Genomic DNA, 21,967 nt, shown 5'->3' with positions numbered 1-21,967 from the left:
GGTTGCAACATAATTATTTTGTATTTAAAATTTTTTTTTTATGTGTTTCTCTATTAGAAAACAGGGCACACTTGAAAATCCTAAAATCAAACTTCAGTATAAAATGAAGGAGGTTCCTGGACACATTTGCAGTTGCACCATTGTTAAAATACTGTATCAACTCGATAAGAATTTTTTTTTTTTTAATGAACTTTCTTAAAGATGAGTAGTTAAGTGTCTCCTGTTGCTATCGGGTTACCTTCAGGATTTTAAGGATAATTGTGAAAAAATCTATTTACAGAGATTGCCTACAGAGCTAGAGTCAGAAAAGGGGTTTGGAACCTTGAAAGGATCAGTGTGAAGTATTTGTGAAAACATTCTGATGCATTTCATATTAAAATAAATACATGCATCATCTGATAATCCACCTCATATCAAACCGGACCAAAGTTGAGACATATCGCTGTCTCAGACTCGCTCTCTGGCTTTCTAACAGTTTTGAATCGGTGAGCATCCTGCCAACACCCCCTCTCACACAAATTAGTGGTGTGCTTGTAAATTACACACAGGATATAGTTTGTTCGAGAAGATGAAGGAGTAAAACTGTGTTTGACAACTTCATTACACCAGAGGAAGCTAAATAGTCATTTCACTGTTGTTTGAAGAGGTACTGAAGTAAATTTTTGGTTTAAGGTAAACATCTAAATGTCACAGTGAGGTGCTTTTTATTCATTTAGTCTGAAAATTGACTGCTAAAATGTAGCAGGATAAACTCACAGTGTCGTCTGACACTAAGGTGAAATCATGAAATTAGCATCTGCACAGGGTTATTACACCCAGGTGAGAGGCAAGCGTCTTCAGGGAAACTGAAACAATCCAGTTGACAACAATGCAGCACAGATCCAGATCTAACCTGTCAGTTCTGGGGATTGGACCCTTTGGTCTCAAGCTTGTATCTTTAACCTATCCTTAAGGCTACCATTTGCCACATTGGAGTAGAAGTTCAATACTGTACTCTTTTAGCTCTGCATTGGGTCTCTATCCGCTCTTTAGATGAACACCACACCACGAGAGCTGCGAGGGTAAAATAAAACAGTAAAGTTGCAGCTGGACAGCAAACCAATGAGCTCAACTATAAAGTTCTGTAATACCAAGGGGAGCTGCAGAGCAGGTATCATTACAGAGCATGTAAGAGAGATCCCATATTTCTGTTGTCTCGTAAAAACAGCACACAATTGTTCCTTTATACAGCAAGTCAGAACTGGCTATCACTCTCAGAGTGGCTGCTGGGATTTAAAAACTGAATAATAAAAACATTAAATGAAGAATTAATTGAGCAAACCACAGTGTCAACCTCCCGCTCCACATCTGATGTGAATTATGAAAGTAAATGAATTAAACCAAACAGAGCACAGCCAGAAGAAGTTCTGGATATTGAGTTGCATTTTTCCTCTTCTTCTCTACCCTCAGCTGTCATTGGAGACTCTTGAAAACAAGAGTGACAGACCACCTGCTCAGAGAGGATTGTGGGTATGAGCTACTGTACACTAAACAGCTGAACCAGGAGCAGTATGAGGGTCCCGTAGGGAGAAGGGCTGGTGAGGGGGGCGGTGTGGGCTGCTCTTGAGGAGGTGGTCTGGTGGAAATGGTTGCAGTGGTCGTGCCTGTATGCGGCGTATCTCTCTCTCTTTAGATTCTGATGGACAGTGGTCAAGTCAGTGCTCAGTACATAAGTACTCCACGCTACATTAGCTGCCAAAGCCTTTCCACATGTTGTTTGAAGAAGGCCTCTACGGTGCTTCAACCCAATCCCCATCTGGCTCTTTCCAGGTCAGCTCATCCAGGACTTCCCTGCCATGGACCTGATTTCTTCTCCACAAGAGGGGAATAGTGCCAGGCCCTCTGTAGTCCTGTGGTTTATCCAACCAAGCATGTCACAAGTTCCACTCAGACCAGCAGCTCCATGAAAAATGACCACATTCAGATCTTATATAACAGAACGATTCCTCTTAAATTCAAGTAAAACTGTCAGTGGACTCAGACTGCTTCTCTTCAATCCACCCTTTTAGCGAGGCATTTATTTCAGTTTTTTACCGTGCTTCAGAGCTCCACTAGCTAGCCTGCTCCGCTGAGGCAACTCGCTGGTGTTCACCGGCAAAAAAGCGGAAGTGTTATAAGTGTTGGTTTTAGCTCAAATCCAAGTGTTTGTATATTACCAAGTGGAGGGATGACAAAGACGATGTAGATTATATTGGATGATGTACTTGTGGGTTTGTAAACTGACATTTTTGGTGGTTTTCCTCTGCAGCTGTTGTTAGTTATCAGTCCCTGTTAGCTTCCAGGTGAAAATGTGTGGCTGGCTCTCTCTGCATTCTAAAGTCACAAGGAAATAAAGCAGGATGGAAAAAAAAACAACTTTGTGAACGTAAGACACCAACTTGTGAGTACTTGAAAGGCAAAACACACTTTTTGTATCAAGTATCAGTCTAGTTGACTTTGGTAGAAGCAAATTGTTGACTACAGCAACAGGAAACTAGCAGGACTTGAAGAATTTTGTGTTTTATGGTGACTTAAAATACAACCTACATAATAAAATTCAACAATAGAACAATAGAAACACTAGAGAATAACACACAACACATAGATAAACCAGGATGAGCAACAATGATCTGATGTAACTGAACAAGACAACCAAACTAAACTAAAACCTCTACTGATGACAGAACAAAAAACAGGTGGGAGAACACATGGGCAGCAAGGAAGGAGTTGATTGGCTGAGAGACACAAAGAAGAGGACGAATTCACAGACAAGATGCAGGGGATTCATAGCAAAAAGGCAGCAACCAGACAAAGACAGGAAGTGTAAAGCACATGAAGAGACAGGAGGGAAGTGAATACAAAATAAAACAGGAACTGACACACCAATCAAAGCACAGACCAGAAAACACAAAGTTATAAACTACAATCCTAGAGCATTCTAGATAATACAGGCCTAAACTAATTGTCTACAACTTAACAACACCATGCAGATGGATCGTGACATTAATCGCTTTAATCTACACCCAACATGACCCTCTCTCTCCTCTTCTTAGGCAGATAGCCAGCCTAGTCGTTACTGTTGAGTGGATGAATAGCTTTCCAAAATATACTGGAGCATACTACTCATTCTAAATTACCATTATAAATACCTTACCTTATTTGTGAACAGGATTTCTGCACAAGTCACATCAGATTCAACCATGACAGAGGTGGTTGTTTAATCATGAGGACAAGAACTCTCATGGGCCATCAAACATGTGTCTTTGGTTATTGGTTTGATTGAGAGACCCCTAGTGGCAGAAATTACATACTGCGCTATTTAGAGAGTCATTCTAGTTTCAACTCAAACTTGGAAATCAGACAGAAAACAAATTGTGCACAGTTGCGAGACTGCAGAGATAATCCTTAGCTGTCCTTCACATTTGTTGTATTTATGAGTAGTCCAGGTGCTCTGCCGAGCGGAGAGGCCCCTTCCTGCTGCCCTTGTCCCAAGGCCAGTGGCTGTGCTCGACTCTGTGATTCAGGTAGAGGCCCAACGGGGAGCCCTGTGCAGAGGAGCTCAGCATGACGAGGTCTGAGGCTGTGACATGAGAAGTGAGCCAGGAGGGAAATGAAGGTCATGGGGGTGGGCCTCTCTGCCTTAAGAGCGCAATTGCATGGAGCTACTTAGCCTACTTCCGCTTTGCCTCCCTGGCAAATAAATAACGATAGAGCATATATACATAAACACACACACACACACACACACACACACACACACACACACACACACACACACACACACACAGAGTATATGGTTTGGCTAATATATGTTAGCCTGTCTACCAGAGTTGTGCAACTGCCTCTCTCCACCTCCTCAATGTGTGGTCCCTGACACAACTGTCAACTGAAGAAAACGCAGGGAGGTGGAGGAGAAAGCTCACAGCTGCAGCCAGCATGGGATGTAAGGGACTTGAATCTGACGAGTGCAGGGGCACAGAGGACACGTAAAATGAAGAGGGAGTCCATATTACTAGACTTAGTTGCTCAACCTGAGTAACAAAACAAAAACACAGTGGCTTTACAGTGCTCTTTGTTGAGGAGTATAAAATAAAATCAGAGTCTCATTAGATGCTAAGTGGAACCACACATCCTAACTGTACGCCAACAAAGACTATTTTTCTCATCAAGAGTTTGAATCATGTGCAGTTCAGACACATTTCAATACAGGTGGTCCTCCGAAATAAGCAGCTCACTCTGCTTTCAACAATGCCAGTCGTAATGACTGATCTAATCATAGGGCACACTCAAGGAACCCACCTGTTTTGCCAGCTTTGCTCTCACATAAAGTGTAGCATTGCCAAGCGTTCCCAGTCTGAGCTGATGGCACATGTTGGGTGGCAATAATGTGTTACCCAGATCCCTATACAGTTCCAGCTATCAGAGTCTGGTTCTGTTCTCTCATCTACTGCCAAGAACAAAAAAAAAAGTCTCTCAAGCTTGGCCCCGCCGGATCCACTCAATGGGGCACCTGAAAGCTTTTACAGGGCTAAGAGGGTCCAGATAAGATGCAACCTTCCGTTTGTTGCTAACTCTTGAAGACCAACTCCCCCTGAACCGAAACATTTTGTTTTTTAACAACTCACATTTTCCAGTTGCCTGGTCGTCTTCCTTCCATTTTTTTTTTTTTTGAGAGAGTTGCAAACAGCTAGGCAGCAAATCAGGTAGACAGCCAGCAGATGTGGCAGGCCCTCGTGTGCAGGACTGTAACCTTTTGAAAGGATATGCTTCACCAGTAAAGAATTCGCTCGGCTCCTACCCCAACTGAAGAGGACTTACTGTAAAGTACTGGACCCATGAATGACAAATCACACATTTATTCACTGTGTCGCAGCTTGAACATTAGCTTGATGTAGCAACCGCAACTGTTACTTTCACTGCACTGTTAGAGGATTTACATTTTTATTGTCAGTGAATTAACTTGAAGTTAGAAAAAGGAAATTTGTTGTGTAAACACATTTGTCATTCTAAGTCAGTTTTTATTAAAGCAATACTTAAAACAAAATGTGTACTTTATCATTAAAGTACTCTCTAGATGGGAATGCCACTCACTAACTATCATGGTATATTACCCAAAAGGTCAACTGGAAGAAAGAGTGATTGCTACAATCTGAATCTTGGCCATACCGCCACCTAGCTTTCTGGAGACTGACATCCATCTTTAAGCAAAAATCAAAAACAATATATTATATAGGCTTATCAAAAATGTATTTTTGTATTCAAGCTTTTGGTTGTGGCAAACAAATGTGTGTTATTGCGTCTAATACAGTATGTAAATGTACTGCAAGCGAGATCTACTATCTATTCGGTGGTTTAGGTGGCTGGTGTAAAAACAACTTACAATCAGAACGTCCCATAAATCTGCTCCCTTTCTTTTCCAGTTCCTGGGCGGGAAAACACGAACAACTGCATTCTATCGGGTGCTTGATGTACATATAGTCAGCCCACAATGACACAGCTGATGACAAGAAATCATATTATTTTTGTTGTAACTCTACTTCTCCTTTGCTAAATTGCTTTTGAAAGAACATTACGGTCCTCTCTTTGGTTCAACACTTCTTCTAGGACAATACTTGTAGACGAGTGGGTTTGTCCCACTTGTCAATGTTTTCCCTGACACATTTCTGAACTTCATCTCACCGTCCACTCCGCCTGCCCTCGGAAACTATGTTGGTTTGTATTGCATTTTTATTACATCTGTCTGTTTTCCAGCAGCTCTCTAAATATAGTCCTCCTCTTCCTCCCCCTCAAAAAGCTGAACTCTTAAGTTCTTAGTAATTAGAGCCTTCTTCTCAGTCTGGGGTTGCCTCCAGTGAGAGCAGGTTTATGGGCTGCTTACAAGGCCGCGCTGCACAGCTTCAGTCTGCTCTGTTGCAGCTAGCAGGCCTAGTATGGGAGGTTGAAGATGCTCACTGCTGGACTTCTTCTTAATTTTGCATTTTATAATCACAACAGAAGTGTCCTCGTTCAAGCATTTAAAGTGATACATCACCCAAAAAGTGTATTTTGCCTTCCAAGAATTTACAAACAGGAATCTTGCACTCATAAAAAAAAATTTTTGTGTGACTTATCTGGATTAGGTAATGGAGGCTGGCAGCTTACAACATCAAAATTCCCCAAGAAATGTTTGTGTATAAACTGTCTCTGAAATCATTGTTTGTGGATTAATAAGCTTACAAATTAATAAAGACGATGTGAAGATGTGAAGATGTTAAGTATACCTGACAATGTTTTCGAGAGTTTTAAACTATCATTTTTGGACATCTCTACTGCTCTTAGTTTAGTCACCATTAGCTTCAAGCTAAATACTCGTGGCTGGCCATTCTTTCTTTTTTCATTCTTGAGTCACAGAGGGTAATGCAGAAAGGAAAAAAAAAGATATCTTTGCAAGCTCAAGACACATTGATACTGCCGGACTAATATCTACATATGAGTTATAGAAAAACATACATGTTGAAGAGTGTGTGTTTCTATTCTTCTGTTAATCATAATTCAAAACGCTGTCTTCTGTTGTGCTGAAACAAACAGAAAAAAATATGGTATGCATGAATGGTATTTCTATTCCAGCTGCATGCATTTTATAGGGTAAATAATACCGTGAATGTGTTAGCGTGGGAGCATGAGCGCCTACTTTCCGCCCTTGCCAGGCCCTGGTTTTCATTTCACGTTTGGAAGTGATGGAATTTCTAAAAAGGCTATCTCCACCGGTTTATTCAATAATATATGAAGTGATGGCATCATTCTGACACCCTACACCTTTCACTCTCAGGTCCCACCATTAGCCGAATCATGAGTCCAGAGCTGGAGAGACAGGCAAAATGGAGCAACACTGGCAGGGTGGAAGCACTGATGAATAATTTAAAGTGAATCTAGTGTAGTTTGAAAGAATTCGCCCTGTCAGTCCTCTCGCCTGGCTCAGTCACTCTCTGTGTAAGCAGCAGTGTGGACTGGAGAGGATCCACACTTCCACCACAGTGATAGGCTTTAAATAGCCTGCTGAATTGAGATTGAAGCTTTTCTGGCACCACAGAGACTCTGAGGATGTTCCCTTTTTTCTGCTTTCTCCTCTGCTGGTTCCCGCTTCCTCTACAAGGTAAAGACTCATTTTAGTTACTTTAAGAACAAAGGTGTTGACTCGGAGGCAAGTTGAAACAAGCAGACTTTAAACCACTGTCATGATTTTGTGAAATTACTAAGCTCCGTGAGAGGGAGGGCCATAAAATTTGATCCATCAAACAGGCCAGAGGCAGATAAACTATAAATGTCTTTAATTATGTGGTGTTCATCCTCAAGAGCTGATGCTTTCCCAACTAACTGTGAGGTCCTGAAAAAGTTTGCTGAAGATACTTATTAACATCTGACACTACTGAGGCCTTTTTTTTTTTTTTTTCGAATGCGTAGGATAGAAAACAACATAAGCTTTTCTTTGCTTGGAGTATTCCTGACTCTGGGTGTCTCCTATCACCAGCTTTAGAGATATTTGACCCTGAGGAGGTGGAATACATTCGCACCCACGCTACAGCGACAGTGGGAAGCTCAGTCACCTTGGATTGCGGCTCCACCATGCCAACCATCTTCATCTGGGGTTACACCAAACCCGGAAATGATAATAACGTAGCACTGGCCTACAACTACGGTCAAGGAGCCAAGATCCAGACTCAATCCAGCAGCCTGGGTCACATGCAGGTTCCTGTCAACACCTCCAATTTGGTCATAGAGGAGGTTCAGCGGGAGGCAGGGGGGATGTACACCTGTCAGGCTCTCTATGACACAGAGGAAGGAGCCAGAATAACATTCTACTTCAACCGGCTGGATGTGAAGAACGACTGATGACATTTTTCTTTGTGAATGAGAACTTTCCATGCATGATTATGTTTCACCATCTTCCTAAAATGATAAAATTTAATTTTATTAAGGTTGGATTTTCAGAATTTAGAATTTTATGATGAAGACGTGTGATTTTAAGAACCTTCTGTAGACATTTACACAACTAGCATTGCATTGTTGTGATTATTAAACCTTAGCAGGTAAATTAGACAAGACTCTTTATTTACTTTTCACTTTTCTTTAAAAAAAAAGATATTATTTATACATTTTTTCTGACGCTGAGCTGACTTTGGGCCTCTGGAATACCACTGATGTAACATGTTCCGCCTGCTAGTCATTAATACGCTGGTTATTGATCACAACTGTGTCTCGTCGATGATGACAGGGAAAAATGAGGCAGTTAAATAGATGCAGTTGGATTGTGCCTCTCTGATTATATCCAACAGGTGCAGTCTACATTAGCTGTGGTTACATCAACTGTCAAGCTATTTTCATGCTTTAAGACGTGAGACTGATTACAAATAAATGGTTGATGTTCTTGAGGGCCCGTATAGATTATCAGTCCTATTCTATGAGCTCATCATTTGCAGGGATCGACAGGAATGTTGTTGGAATGCATCCAACCACAACATGCTTCACGAGTGTTTTCTGACATCTCAAGGATAAAACTGCCCTGAGCTGATTCAAGCAAGTTAACTACACACTGCCCAATTCATAAGAATTGCATTCATTCAGGGTGTGCTGGAGAGGGACAAGAGAGGAAGAATGGTGGGCGGAGGGGAGAGGGACCGGCGTTAACAGGTCGGCTCAGCAGCAAGGGACAGAGATTCCAGGGTGGACAATGAGGGTTCTTGTTCCCATGGGCTCCTTAATGAAGGGTTGTAGCTGCGTGGGTAGAGGGTGCAGGGCTGGGCTCAAGGAGGGTGCCGACTGACAGACGTGGGAGACGAAGTAGCAGCCCATTTAGAGACAACCCGGCCCTTATCTTCTCCTCATCAGCCCAGCCAGCATCTGTCAGCATCTCCTCTCCCTCTGTTCCTTTTCTTCCCAACAGCAGCAAAGGATCCCAGTGTGTTGGTGCACATTGAAGAAAATTCAGATCAAAATGGGTTGAGTTTTGTGTCACCTTGGTTGGACTACATCTAGACCCCTACCGGTTTTAAAGCTGAGTAACTCAGAATGACTCTTCCAGTGAAAGAACTGACTCAAATCGACTGAATAAATACTGCCAGCCTCCACGAAGACTAAAAATAACAGCCGGAAGAGGACATGCCACGCCTCAGCAGCAGTAGACGAGTAAATTTGGGTTCCAGAAATATCCCGTGTACCATCAGTGGGTAGCGAGATGCCAGGCGAGCCAGGGCCTGAGGACTGGCAACCAACTCTGGCACAAAGACAGGCAATGGCAGGCATGGGAAGCCTGCGCTGCAGTCATCCTCGGCGGAGCACGGCGAGGCTTGTCATCTCCCCGCTGCAATCCTATCAACTCCAATCAACCAGCACACCAAAGACATGATTTAAAACACCAAGGGGAAAGGGGGTGATGCAGGCTGAAACATGAGCAAAAGATACTCATGGTGTTTTATGAATGAGTCAAATCAACACTTTCACCCACATTAGAACTGTTCTAATAAGTGAACACAGTTGGGTCCTTCGAGCGTGATATTAACGCCACGCCAGCTTGAATTCATGTCAGTAAATCTCATTTTTGGCCCAGAAAAACATGGTGCATACTTGCAGAAAACTGGGACATAGAGCCTTTTTTTTAATGACCCTTCCAACCAAATAGCCTGTCCTTAAATGACTGAATATCTCTTAATCAGTAATTGTCTCTCCACAAACATTGCTCGTACTTACTGGGACCTTTTTCTTCTTCTTTGTTGCCACAATGAAATTAAACCATTAAGTGCATCTGAGGAAATGGCAAAGTGGTTCTGGTTACAAAAATACAAATGCGACATATTTCTCAGTTTGGAGCATTTGCGGATGTTCATGTCACTCGTTGATGATTTATAGAGTATCATTCCAACAGTTTCCCAATAGACACTTTGACTTTGATGCAGATTCCTGAATGATATTTGGCATTTTCAAACCATCAAAACAGTTTCACAACATGAAAATATAAACCGATTTACTGAAAAAAAAAATTGGCTTGGCTTATATTGCCCGTTTCTTATGAGATCTCTATTCTTCTCATGTTTCAGTTCACTGGTATTTTCTCATTCAAAGCAGTTATACAACATAAAAATGAACCACCACTAGGCGACCTCTTTCGCTACTCAACTCAAATATTCAGGGAAAAAAAAAATTGCAATTGCAATTATTTCGACCGATATTGCAACAGTGACATGATTCACAACATGAGAGGGAGTTCTCATTCTTGCTCTCATTTTAGACAAGGAGCAAGAATGAAGTCTAAAGAACTACAACCTATAAGAATACCATTTTCACCTTGCTGTCTCCGCAGTACTAATTTCCTTCAGTTGTATTTTGACGCACATTTAGCGAATATTGCACCTCCTGCAATTTGGATGTTCCACCAGCCCATATTTCAATTTCAGTAAAGTTTTGCTGAATTGTTGAGCACTACTCCATACAGCATAATTTTAGCAATGATAGCTTCAAAGTTAGGCTTCCAGGAAGACGCATATTCATATGGTCTCACTCCTAAGCAACTGTAGAAAGGTTTTACCAGGAAGTCTTTCATGGTACGTCCTCCATACTATTATCTGCTTCCTACTGTTTTCAAGTTTTTGCCAGTTGGTCTACCACAAGTTTAACTGCTTCCCTGCTTCCTCTTTCTAGTAAAACTGCTTGTGACAACAACATTTCTCCTGCGTGATTTCAAGTTCAAGACATTTAACACCCAAAAATGTAGGTGTGTGTGTGTGTGTGTGTGTGTGTGTGTGTGTGTGTGTGTGTGTGTGTGTGTGCGTGCGTGTGCGGGGGGGGGGGTGCTGTTCATACTTAACAATTTAATTTTTATCTAACTACCTTGCTTCTCCGACAGATTGGGGCCAGTAGGTCAATACCGCTGTTAAAGCGACGGCGCATTTTGTGTTAAGTACTGAGTGATCGAGTATTCACTGAAGCAAAGAGCAGCAGCCTTAATCTGAACAGCGAAGAGAGTGTTCACCCCGTTCAGGGGTCACTGCAGTGGAACAGCCCATCAGAGAGCCACATCAAAGGCCTGCCAGAAATATTGATGGGTTTGGACCGAGGTTGGGAAATTTCAAGACGGCAATCACTCATCGGGCTCGCACATGAAGAAGCGGAGGAGGAGGAGGAGGAGGAGGAGGAGGAGGAGGAGACATTGAAAATAGGTTGTTGTTTACTCTTCCATATCTTCTCTTTATATTATTACAAAACTTTACACAGACAGTTGCTAATCTCCACGCTTGAGTGGAACACAGAGGGACAAAACAACAAAAAATAAAAAGTATTTCTCATCCAAAAGGCATAAATAATATAAAAGACAAACTCTTTAAAACAGATACATTCATATGAAATAATATTTTACTACTACAAAAAATAAATAAGTCATCTAAAGAGTCTTTGATCTTTTAAGAGAGTCTATCCTCCAATGGGACACAGTTTCTGTCTTTGAGCAGCACTCTCTTTTTTCTCCATCTGGCTTTCAGTCTTTTGGAGTCGCTTGTCTTTTCCCATGATGCTCATCAGCTCGTCAATTAAGTGTCTGTCTTTGTCACACGCAGTGTCCCTGACTAGCCCATCTCTGCTTCCTCTGTGATACTTCCACAACTGTCCAGTCTCTCTGCATGGTTTGGCTGAACCCCCACACTGCAGGAGAGAGTGTTTGTGTGTGGGCTGCATTCAGACCTCCTGCGGGCTGGGCTGGATCAGCTCTCCCGCCAGACTGCTGCTGGAGATCCACCCAGGCTTTTCGTCACAGTCCAAGTCAGCCAGGCCCAGACTCTCCCAGCACACCACAGGCCCCTCCGTGTCCACACACTCCAGCTCCTCCTCAGCTGCACAGAGGGAGAGAGAGGTTTGGTTTACACCTCATATTAAAAAGACAAGCACAGTGTAATTTGTGGTGAAACTGCATAGCTTGTCTGCATATAACATGAACATTGGTAATGATATAAAAACATATGGGTAAGGCATGAAGCAACTTTCAGAGTTCACTTTCACAATAGGCCTGAACCCCCCAGCTTCTAAAAATAAAACTGTCTTTAATTCATCCACAGGAAATCAGTTTCTGCAGAGGAGGTCATGTGATCATGTCTGTCTGACTGCTAGCAGGAAAACTCCGAAAGCTGAATGGCAGAACCTAGGTTGGGGAATGACTGAAATTCAAAATCATTCACATCCAACATCATGGAGACGATAGATGAACATTTTTTTGCTTTCTTGCTAAAGGCAGATGCAAGAATCTTGCAGCCAGCAGACAGTTAGCTTAGCACAAGGACTGGAAACAGACAGCTTGTTGCTCAAAGATCATAAAATCCAACTATGATCATCTTCACGAATAACTTATTTACATTATTGCTTTTTTTTTCTTCATATGAATACCCAGACTGCAGGCTGTGGCTTCATATTTATCGTACAGATACGGGAGCAGTGTCACTCCTCTCTAAATACTACACTCACACTTACGTCACCAGAGACATTATAAAAGGTCAGAAACTGAAAATGGAAAACAAAATCACTAAACTTGTGGAATCCTGAAAGGAAAAATGTGTAACACCAAAGATGGCTGCTGAACTGGGAATCCTATCTAGTCCATTATGTCATTGAGTTTCACAACACATTCCACTGTTGTGCAAGTGGAGATGGTTGACAGATAAACACAATTCACCATGAAAACAAGTTTCTTTGATGAGCTCCTGCTTTCTCTCTCTGTAAATGATTGACAAGTGTTGTTTCTGGTTTTTTTTCATCGATAAACACCAGACAAATATCCTGCTGGGAAGAGCTGCCGGTGTCACGTCATGGCACTCAGGGTTGAGTCGAAAATAACGTTTGCATGTTTGTGGAATGAATATATCTGGAGGAACAAAAAGCATTTTAAACCTTACTAGGGGGCAAAATCCACCATTATTTGAAAAAAATATATGAGCTGTGAATGCAGACATGCAGTTTGACATGTCTTTGACCATTGTAAGTGAAATTACCACTCTCTCCACATCAATCTAGATTAGAATTAGAGACGTGGAAGGACATCACAATACAATATGCCTCATGATACATGCTCACAATATGATTATATTATGGTATATTGCGATACACAAATATCAGTATTTAAAGTACAGCTTAAAATACATCTTGTTGTGTGGCTCGTCTAAAGATTCTGTTCATTGATTCGCTTACATTTACTTTTATCTCCTAATGTGAGTTTCAGAGCTACACAAGTGAAATAGCGGCAAACCATAGTACAGCAATGGTTTGAAATGTTAGAATTTAAACATGATTTTATCAACTGATCAACGGCTGACTCATGCTTTAGAGATGAGAGAAAACACCGGGGGGGAGGTGGAGGCTGGAAAACAACAAAACATACTTGAAATGGTTTAGCGGGCATTTGGCACCAAATATGTCTCACCAGTGTTGTCTGCTGGAGAGTTTTCATTGTTTCCAACCAGACAGCAGGAATGCTGCGAAGGCGAAGAGTCCTTATGTTCGTCTGCATCAGCCTCCTGCTCGCCAGAGTTGTGGCACTGCGAGGAAACCTGGCCCAGGGGTACCATCTCCAGCCCGTCCTGTTGGCATGGCGCCATGCGATGCATTAGAGTGCCGCTGGGGAAAGTGCTGTTGGTCTTGTTGTAACATCTGCACAGAGACAAATGGCACACATTGGTTTGTGAGGTGCCCACTCATTGCTGAGCGCTCGCCCACTCCAGCTCTTCCTCCCTCTTCCTAGATCCCTGTGGGTTTTCTGACAGACACAGAATTCCATTGTGTTAATCCTCCCAACATTGTGCACCAGCTCAAATACAACTGGAGCACCCTTGCGTAGCCTGAAACCGTGTTTTCACCACTCAGCTTCCCTTTATTGGTGCGTGATTGGATGGTGACCCCCCCCCCCCCCCCCCTTTTCCCAGCACCCGGAGGTAAATAAACACCAGGCTCATTAGCTCAGCTCATGTGCTGGCTGGGTGCACACTGGGTAAACTGTGATGCTGAGGACTCTTAAGTACATAAACAGCAGAACAGGAAGTGTGTATGTATGTGTGTGCGTGTGTGTGTTGGGAGCAAGTAGAAGTCCCTGTAGTTGTGAGGTCACAAAGCAAGAGGAATACTCCGTCCAAGCTGACTCTCTCAAAAGAAGATGGGAATATTTTTAGGAACGCTTTACAGTAAGGGTACATTAATAAATGTTACTTAATGCTTAGTTAGTGATGAATAAGTATTACTCCTACTGCACCCTATCCTGGAACCCCTGACTCCACCCAAAAGCCCTCCAGTTGTCATCCATCTTTACAGGGACTTAATCAACGATAGTAACTGATTACTATACACATTCGTTAACTGTTAACATATGGTTAACTACGGTAAGCATTACCAATGTTTACCTAACTGTTACTGACGTACCCTTGTTACTAAATGTTGCCAGTTTTTTTTCTTTTTATACAGAGGCTGCTGGACTTGCTTGCCAGAAGTTTCCTTGCTCATCCCGAACAGAGAATAACCCCAAATAAGTTAGTTCGAACCTAAGATTCCAGGTGACTCTTTGTAGAACTTAGGCCTTGTTCAAATGTGGCTTCAACACGTATCTGGGGTGATCAGATCACACCATGAGAGACCAACTCGGACCACATTTGAGGACACACTTTTTAACGGAATTAAAATTCTGAAGGACCCATACAATAAGGGCTTCATGTGCATGCAACACTGATTTCACAGTTTGACACCAATAATTAAGCTCAAGCTATATTGATTGCCTTTCTTCCTCTCTTTTGAATCTGTGACAGACAAGGTGAATCCTCCTTTCCTGCTTTGCACATGTTAATGTTGAGTGAGAGGAAGTGTGATCCACTCTCAAATGGATCTCATGTAGAGACACATTGTAACGGCAGGTGAAAACCGGTAAACGATCACAAAAGACGCATGTTAGAACGATACTACACCTAAAAAAAAGCATCCATAAACACCGACTTAAGCTAGAAACAATCATCATCCAGTTCTGCGCTGCCGTGAAAAATCACATAGGATAACTAGGATGCTACACTGTACACCCATGACCAACCCTTCAAGGAAATTTGCAAAACATGATTAGATATTAACTGGAGGCACTACAGTAGACATAGTATGGCCCCCATTCTCTTACCTGTTGTTGTTGCAGAGGTTCTGACAGCTCATACAATCAGAAGACTCTGTTTGAGGAAGAGCTGTGTACAAGCCTCCACCCTGACAAGAGAACATCAACACTAGATTTAGCCAAACTAAACTTAATTTGCACCTGCCAAAGCAAAAACACCACAGTTGGTAATTTAGTACGTGCACAGCGTGAATAAATCTATGAATAAGACACCCTGTGTCTGGGTTTGCAGTACTTTGTGGTGCCTGGACTGCAGCACTCACGTTATGATGATGGTGAGGGTGGGGGTGCTCACAGTCCCTGGTGCTGTGAGGCAGGGTGCCATTGTGGCTGTGTGGGTGGCCAGGTGGGAACAGGCCGCTGGAGCCGTTGAGCAAAGCCAAGCCGTTAGGGAGTTTATGGTGGAGGTGATGGCACCCTTGGGGTAACATGGGGCCACTGTGCCCGTAGCCACCATGGACGCCCCCATTGATGCGGCTGGTGCCAGGTAATGTGGTGTACTCGAGAACATGGCCGTTCATCTCAGCTGGCTGGTAGAGGTAGCCAGGTGGGTCGTACTCTACCATGGGGAGAGGAAGGGATGAAGAGGCGGGGGTGTCAAGGAGGAAGTACAGATCACCCACAAGCATACAGACTGGTTTATGATTGTGAAGAAATAATTCACCATAAAGTGACTTGAAAACACTTCAATTATCAGATGATTTCAACCAGAAGTGGCAAGAACAAACCGATGGTTTTGACTTGAAATACCAATTTGTTCTTCAAGAGGTGACAGTGAGTCACTGTGGGAGTTGTCAGCGATAAACAAATGAAAGCACGTCAAGTTTTTCAATCGTAGTGGCATTATTGAAATGGGTTGTGATTTATACACCTAAATCCCAGAAGGAAGTGCCATTCAAGTTTTTGGAGCATTTTGTGAATTCTCTGCTTTGATGATCACAGCGACAAAACCCTACCTAGTTAAAACTCCATAGGTTCTGGTAAAGCGTTCATCCAGTCATGGAAAACCATTTTGCAAGTAACGTGGGATCCATATACACTCTACAATCACTTGGATTATGCTACACATATGTCCTGCGGCCAACTATCTTCAAATATGAGACAAATGTGGTGAAAACTCTGAGATAAACGGTACAACCAGGAATGATTACAACACATTTGATAAGCTAGATCTGCGGAACTCACTGTGCATATTGTTCTGTTGTCGATTCCTCCAGAGACACATGGCGATAAACGCAAGCAGGATCAGCACCATCACTCCCAAAACACAGCCTACGATCAGGTAGAGGAGTCCACCGGGTGGGCTGGGGGGCTCCTGGGGATGGGGGCCAGGTGGGGTGATGGGGTGTTGGCTGGGTGACCCTGGAGACTGACGAGCTGAGGCAGAACAAGAGAGAGACATGAGGAGCGGCTTTTTTACCTGCCGGGGACAAAGAAAAATAACACAGTACCAAAGGACACAATGCAAGTCATCGTGTTGGGGCTCATAAAAGTCAGCGCGTTCATGGCGTGTAATTATGGTGATCATAACATTAAACGCACGTCCTTTGACAACGCGCCCGGACGTCTGATAAAGAGAGGCATGAGTCACACTTAGTGGCTGAGTGTGGTTTCTTACCTCTGGTCTCGCAGATCATGACGTTGCTGTACTCGCTCTCGCCCCCGTCGTTAAAACACTGCATCTTGATATCATAGGAGGTCTCGGGCTGGAGGTGTCCAATCATGTGCCAGTGTTTTGCACCTGGGAGGGAAGAAACCGAGGCAAGGGTGAGAAATTCCTCCTCTAAAGGACAGTGTTGACTCACCAAATCCTCTGGTGTAAACCTGCTATCAGTAGTTTTTCCGTCCCTTTATGTTTTTACAATCATGGAAGTCAAGTTCTCTCATGCCCCCCCCCCCCACCTTACTCCATCAGTCTCACCAGGGCTCAAACAGTTGCTTTAGCCTGGACAAGCTCCATATATGGCAGCTCATGTTCCTGCTCCACACACACACACACACACGCACCCTGCTACACTACCACACACAATCAACATGACTACATGCTCGACAATTGCAAATGAGACGACAATCTTGGGTCAATCTCTGACATGGAAATGCTACATTTCAAACCAATGAGGCTGAAAAAAGCAGCAGTTCTCGTGGTGTTCTTTTCAGTATGAAGTGTAATAAATCTCAGGACGTGTGCTACCATTGTCCCCGGGTAGATATTAACTTCTCTACATGGAACGATAAAAGAAACCTGCTGCTTAAGCTGAACACACTCAATGTCCTAACACAGAGGCAGTTTCTTTCTTTGAGACCTGTTTGTAAAAATGTACGGACCACTTTTAAAAACTTTTTTTTTTTAACATTTTAAAAAACACAGACATAACAAATTTGGGGTAATGGAGGGTTATAATAGTAGGCAATTCTTTTAATGCAGTGTGTTTTATTTTCCACCATATTTAGTCACCCTTATCATGTTTTTATGTCGTTGACTAAAGGTCTGAGCATTTTAGTTTTTTTCTTAGTCCAAGAAAACTGGAACTATTTTGGTCTTGTTTTAATAGTTGACAAATGACCATGATTTCCTATTTCCTTGAGTTTTTTTTGGGGGGGGGGGCAGCTGATTCTGATTTAGTTATAATCTCAATCTTATCCATCCATCCATCGTCATCTTCCGCTTATTCCTACACATTAAGGGTTGCGGGGGGGCTGAAGCCTATTCCAGTGGCTACGGGCGAGAGGCGGGGTTCACCCTGGACAGGTCACCAGTCCATCGCAGGGCCAACATACAGAGACGAAGAACCATTCACACTAACATTCATACCTACAGTCAATTTAGAGTATCAATCAGCCTCGTCCCCTCTTGATGTCTTTGGACTGTGGGAGGAAGCCGGAGTACCAGAGAGAACCCACACAGGAACAGGGAGAACATGCAGACTCCACACAGAAAGATCCCGCGCCCAAGCCAGGACTCGAACCCGGAACCTTCTTGCTGTGAGGCCACAGTGCTAACCACTGCAGCACCGTGCAGCCCCTCAATCTTATCACATTCATTTAATTATTGTCATATTCTGTCTTTGGATTATTTTCAGTTATAGTCTACTTTAGTCGATGAAATGTTTAAAAGTTCATAAACAAAATCCAGGGTAAACAAACTATTTTTTCACCAAAACTGAATTGAATGAACTCTTTGGTCATGTATTATTCATTACCTACAGTGTTTAAAAACTTTCCGAACAGAATGATTGCACATTTTGCGCATATACTTATATATATATATATATATATATATATATATATATATATATATATATATATATATACATGTATATATATATATATATATATGTGTGTATATATATATGTATATATGTATATGTATATATATATGTATATATATATGTGTATATATGTGTATATATATATATATATATATATATATAAAGTAAAAATAACAAGTTCTCCTTCATTAGTGAATGTCAAGGTTTGCTGAGAGCCTCCAATTACAAAAAAAAGATCACTTCACCTCGTTTTGTTAGTACTGCAGTGTATGAAAAATGTTGACCAATGCATGTTAGCAACTGAAAACACCTTCACTTTTTTATGTAAAATTAGCAAAAATACTTTGATCTAGATGTTGTATTATTTGAGTAAATCACCACCCTCAACTACCATCAGAACCAGACAGCGTTTGTAGAAAAACAGACCGTTAGATGTTAGGGTTGGCTCGGCTGTTAGTATTGCTCCCAGCAACCTGACACCCTCCGCTCTGCCCACTCTCATGTTTCAGCTCTGGCCAATTAGTTGAGAGCCATTTATTAAAAACAGATTTCAGTCCAGGGACGGCACTCTCTGTAAATCAAACAGAAATACCCCTCTTCACTACCCCCCCCGAGGGTGAGTATCCATTACCCTACCCAGGGAGAGCTTAACGGGAGGACAGGATGAGGCTGTCAACAAAACACCAGCGAAACCCCCGACCAGCAGTGAAAAACAGAGAAAACATGCATTTTGTATTTCCACTTACCTTCCACCACATCTCTTTTGTAGTCACTGTCGTTGTCGCTGTCCGTAGGCCGGTAGTAAATATAAAAGCCTTGGATTGGAGTGTTGTTATTACTCGAGGGACTATACTGGATTTTCAGGGATGGGAAAAAAAGATTACGTGAGATGAAAATCTGATTATCCAAAAATTTTCCAGCAGGTAATGGTTGGACTTGCTATCAACAGATGTCAGGTCCTGCAAGTGACATCATGATTGTAAGTTCAGGAGATAATGAGAGCAGAGTCTAATCAGCAAAGGTCAGATCGAGTCTCGGCTGCCAGAGAAACACCAGCCAGATACTACAATTCACCACTAGTTCAGACACCAAAATATGATTCCTGGCTGTTCAACTTTGAGGACGAAATCTGGAGGAGTCCTAAAACCCGAAAGCGACTCATCATGGCTGAACCTCCTAGTTTCCTACGTAGTCTCAGAGTCAGTGGAGTTTTTGATCAGTTTCATGTGTAAAATGCAGCTTCCTTCAATCCAGGATGTCATGTTGTACTCACAGTCCAGCGCAGCATGATCTGCGTGTCACTGATGGCGTCGGTGGATGAGATGTGAGGTCCAACCACCGGACGGTCCGCCATACGAGGGCTGGCCTGTGGAACCTGGTACAGCTTGGAGGGGATGCTGTGAGGACTCTCGCCGTACATGTTCATCGCGACAACTCGGAATTTGTAACTGGAGCCTGAGAGACGGAGGTCACAGAAAGGCAATGTTACACATTATCCTGCACTGTACTGTCTACAGAACTCATTATATTAATTACAGTGAAACACAAGTCTCAGGTATGTGTTGTTATTCCTCATTTGATTGCTGCAACTTGTTGAAAATAAATCCTTCAAGAGTAATTGCTGTCTCATTTTAAATTCATATCTGGTTTTTATACTAGGAGGATTTGCCTGAAACCAAAATTATGTAGCACATACATGGATTTTTTTTTTCCATTTCATCCAGGAGATTTCAATGAGGCGGAAGCTCACCAGGTTCCAGATTTCGAACTTCCACAGACAGCTTAAGGGGTGAGATATTATCTGCAGCAACAACCCACTCGGTGCTGCGGCCTCGTCGGTACTCGACGCGGAAAGCAGTAATGGGAGAGCCTCCGTTGGCTCTCGGGATCCAGGTGACGTACACCGAGCTTTCAGTTGCCATGGAAATGGTGGGTCGATCGGGGGCCTCTGGTACTGGGACAATTAAAGAACAATGTTTAAAATGAGCAGACAAATAAAAACTGGAATAAGAACGACGACATAATGTAAAGGAATATTTCACCCCAAAAAGTGTAATTTTTCCTCCTGTACAGACTGTCAACCAGATTTTTAGTTAAATACCTGAAATGAAGTCTGAGTCAGCAGGAGTTATTTTAACATTTTTGCCGGTTGATACCACAAAACGTTCTGTGACGGAGCTCGGTCCCAGCACAACATTACTTTTTTACTTCTAATGACTGCGTCACAAAGGCTTTTTTTTAAACTGACTTTGTCTTCTGATTGACACCAGAACTGAAAAAAAAAAAAAAAAAAATCAGCCACATATTTTTACCTTGATTGGCTTCAAGTAGTCCCATCACTAAGGACAGCAAAACTGTCAGCTCATTATAATCCTTGTATTCTTACCCTGGTCAGTCATGTACAAACACATTTGAGCTCAAAAGTAATTTAGGTGTATTTATATAACATCTTTCGCACATACGAAATCACAAAGTGCTTTACATAAACGCCAAAAACACAGTTCATGAAAGAGCAATAAAAAAGAGCACAGGGCTGAGAAACTTGATCCAAGACACATAAAAACACGCGAAAGGCCTCACAGAACAAAAAAAATATAAACGATAATTGAAAAAAACAAAATAATAAAAATTTAAGATGCACCATGAGGGGTCGAATATTCCAGGGATTTTGGGGCACGATCGCCTCAAATTTTTAAACAGGTCGGAGGGATAATCCTGTCATTTTGGCTCAGATGACCTCAGAGCTGTATGGGATGTTTGACAATGCAGGACTCTAAGAGTTAACACCAATATTTTAAATTGTCTACAGAATCTAACTGGTGGTCACTAAAGTGAGATGTGTTTGCCATCTCTTGTCATTTGTAATTAAAAGCCCAGCAGCAGCATTTTGGACAGTTTTTAGAGACGAATCAGAGAAGTTTAAGCAGGTAAAAAAAGAACATAAATAAATGGAATCATGAATAATCATCTCCATCTCAGCTCTGGTCAACACAGATTTTAATCTGACTATACTCCTAATTTTGTAAAAACAGAAAAAAAAAAAAACACCAGGGGAAAAACTGTTAGTCATGATAGTGACTGGGCAAAAATGAAACCAGAGTTTACGAAGATTGTGCTGAACACAAGCAGAACAACAACAACAACAACAAAAACAACTGCTGATGTTTTTCCCATCACTGAGAGTCAAATCACACTTAACAGGGTGAGGTATCGATTTAACAGAGAGGGAATGAAGCGGTGAAGCAACATGCCGTGGAGGAATGTGTACTTACTGCACAAGCTCTTAGCCACACAGTGAGAGAGGGCGGGAGAGAGAGAAAAGGGGGTTAGTGGAGAGAGAGTTATCAGCAAAGAAGGACGACATATTAGAACGTCAAAGACGCACAGAGAGAAAGTGTCATTACAGAGCGTCAACTGTCATTTCACTGTTGAGAAATGAAGCCACTACACTGAGCTGTGACACAGTCTCGGTGATGACGTCACAACAGAAGCCTCCTTAAAAGCAACCCACATAAATCATCATCATCATCAT

At 42.3% G+C, this 21,967-nt stretch overlaps 2 protein-coding genes across 4 annotated transcripts in view; one reads left to right on the top strand and one right to left on the bottom strand.

The window, feature by feature from the left end:
• The first annotated feature begins 6,822 nt into the window (after positions 1-6,822).
• Positions 6,823-8,286, top strand: LOC147254875 (uncharacterized). Its single transcript, XM_086215238.1, has 2 exons — positions 6,823-7,150; positions 7,526-8,286. The coding sequence occupies exons 1-2, from the start codon at positions 7,099-7,101 to the stop codon at positions 7,885-7,887; spliced, it is 414 nt and encodes a 137-aa protein (XP_086071364.1). The 5' UTR covers positions 6,823-7,098; the 3' UTR covers positions 7,888-8,286.
• A 1,245-nt stretch (positions 8,287-9,531) lies between these two features.
• cdon (cell adhesion associated, oncogene regulated) overlaps positions 9,532-21,967 on the bottom strand; it is a 39,055-nt gene continuing 26,619 nt past the window's right edge. For all 3 annotated transcript variants that reach the window (XM_086216434.1, XM_086216436.1, XM_086216435.1), the window contains exons 11-19: positions 20,186-20,389; positions 19,709-19,890; positions 19,182-19,287; positions 16,785-16,907; positions 16,352-16,543; positions 15,430-15,725; positions 15,176-15,255; positions 13,451-13,677; positions 9,532-11,873 (exon numbers count right to left, since the gene is read on the bottom strand). In XM_086216434.1, coding sequence (XP_086072560.1) covers positions 11,719-11,873; positions 13,451-13,677; positions 15,176-15,255; positions 15,430-15,725; positions 16,352-16,543; positions 16,785-16,907; positions 19,182-19,287; positions 19,709-19,890; positions 20,186-20,389 — 1,565 coding nt within the window. In that variant the 3' untranslated portion in view covers positions 9,532-11,718. The remainder of the gene's footprint in view (positions 11,874-13,450; positions 13,678-15,175; positions 15,256-15,429; positions 15,726-16,351; positions 16,544-16,784; positions 16,908-19,181; positions 19,288-19,708; positions 19,891-20,185; positions 20,390-21,967) is intronic.

Source organism: Aulostomus chinensis, chromosome 10 (genome assembly GCF_037954235.1).
Source record: "Aulostomus chinensis isolate RoL2024-O1b breed Wild chromosome 10, RoL_Achi_v1.0, whole genome shotgun sequence".
Taxonomy (NCBI): domain Eukaryota; kingdom Metazoa; phylum Chordata; class Actinopteri; order Syngnathiformes; family Aulostomidae; genus Aulostomus; species Aulostomus chinensis.
The sequence above is the reverse complement of the archived record's forward strand: the minus strand, read 5'-3'. Positions and strand labels throughout refer to the sequence as shown.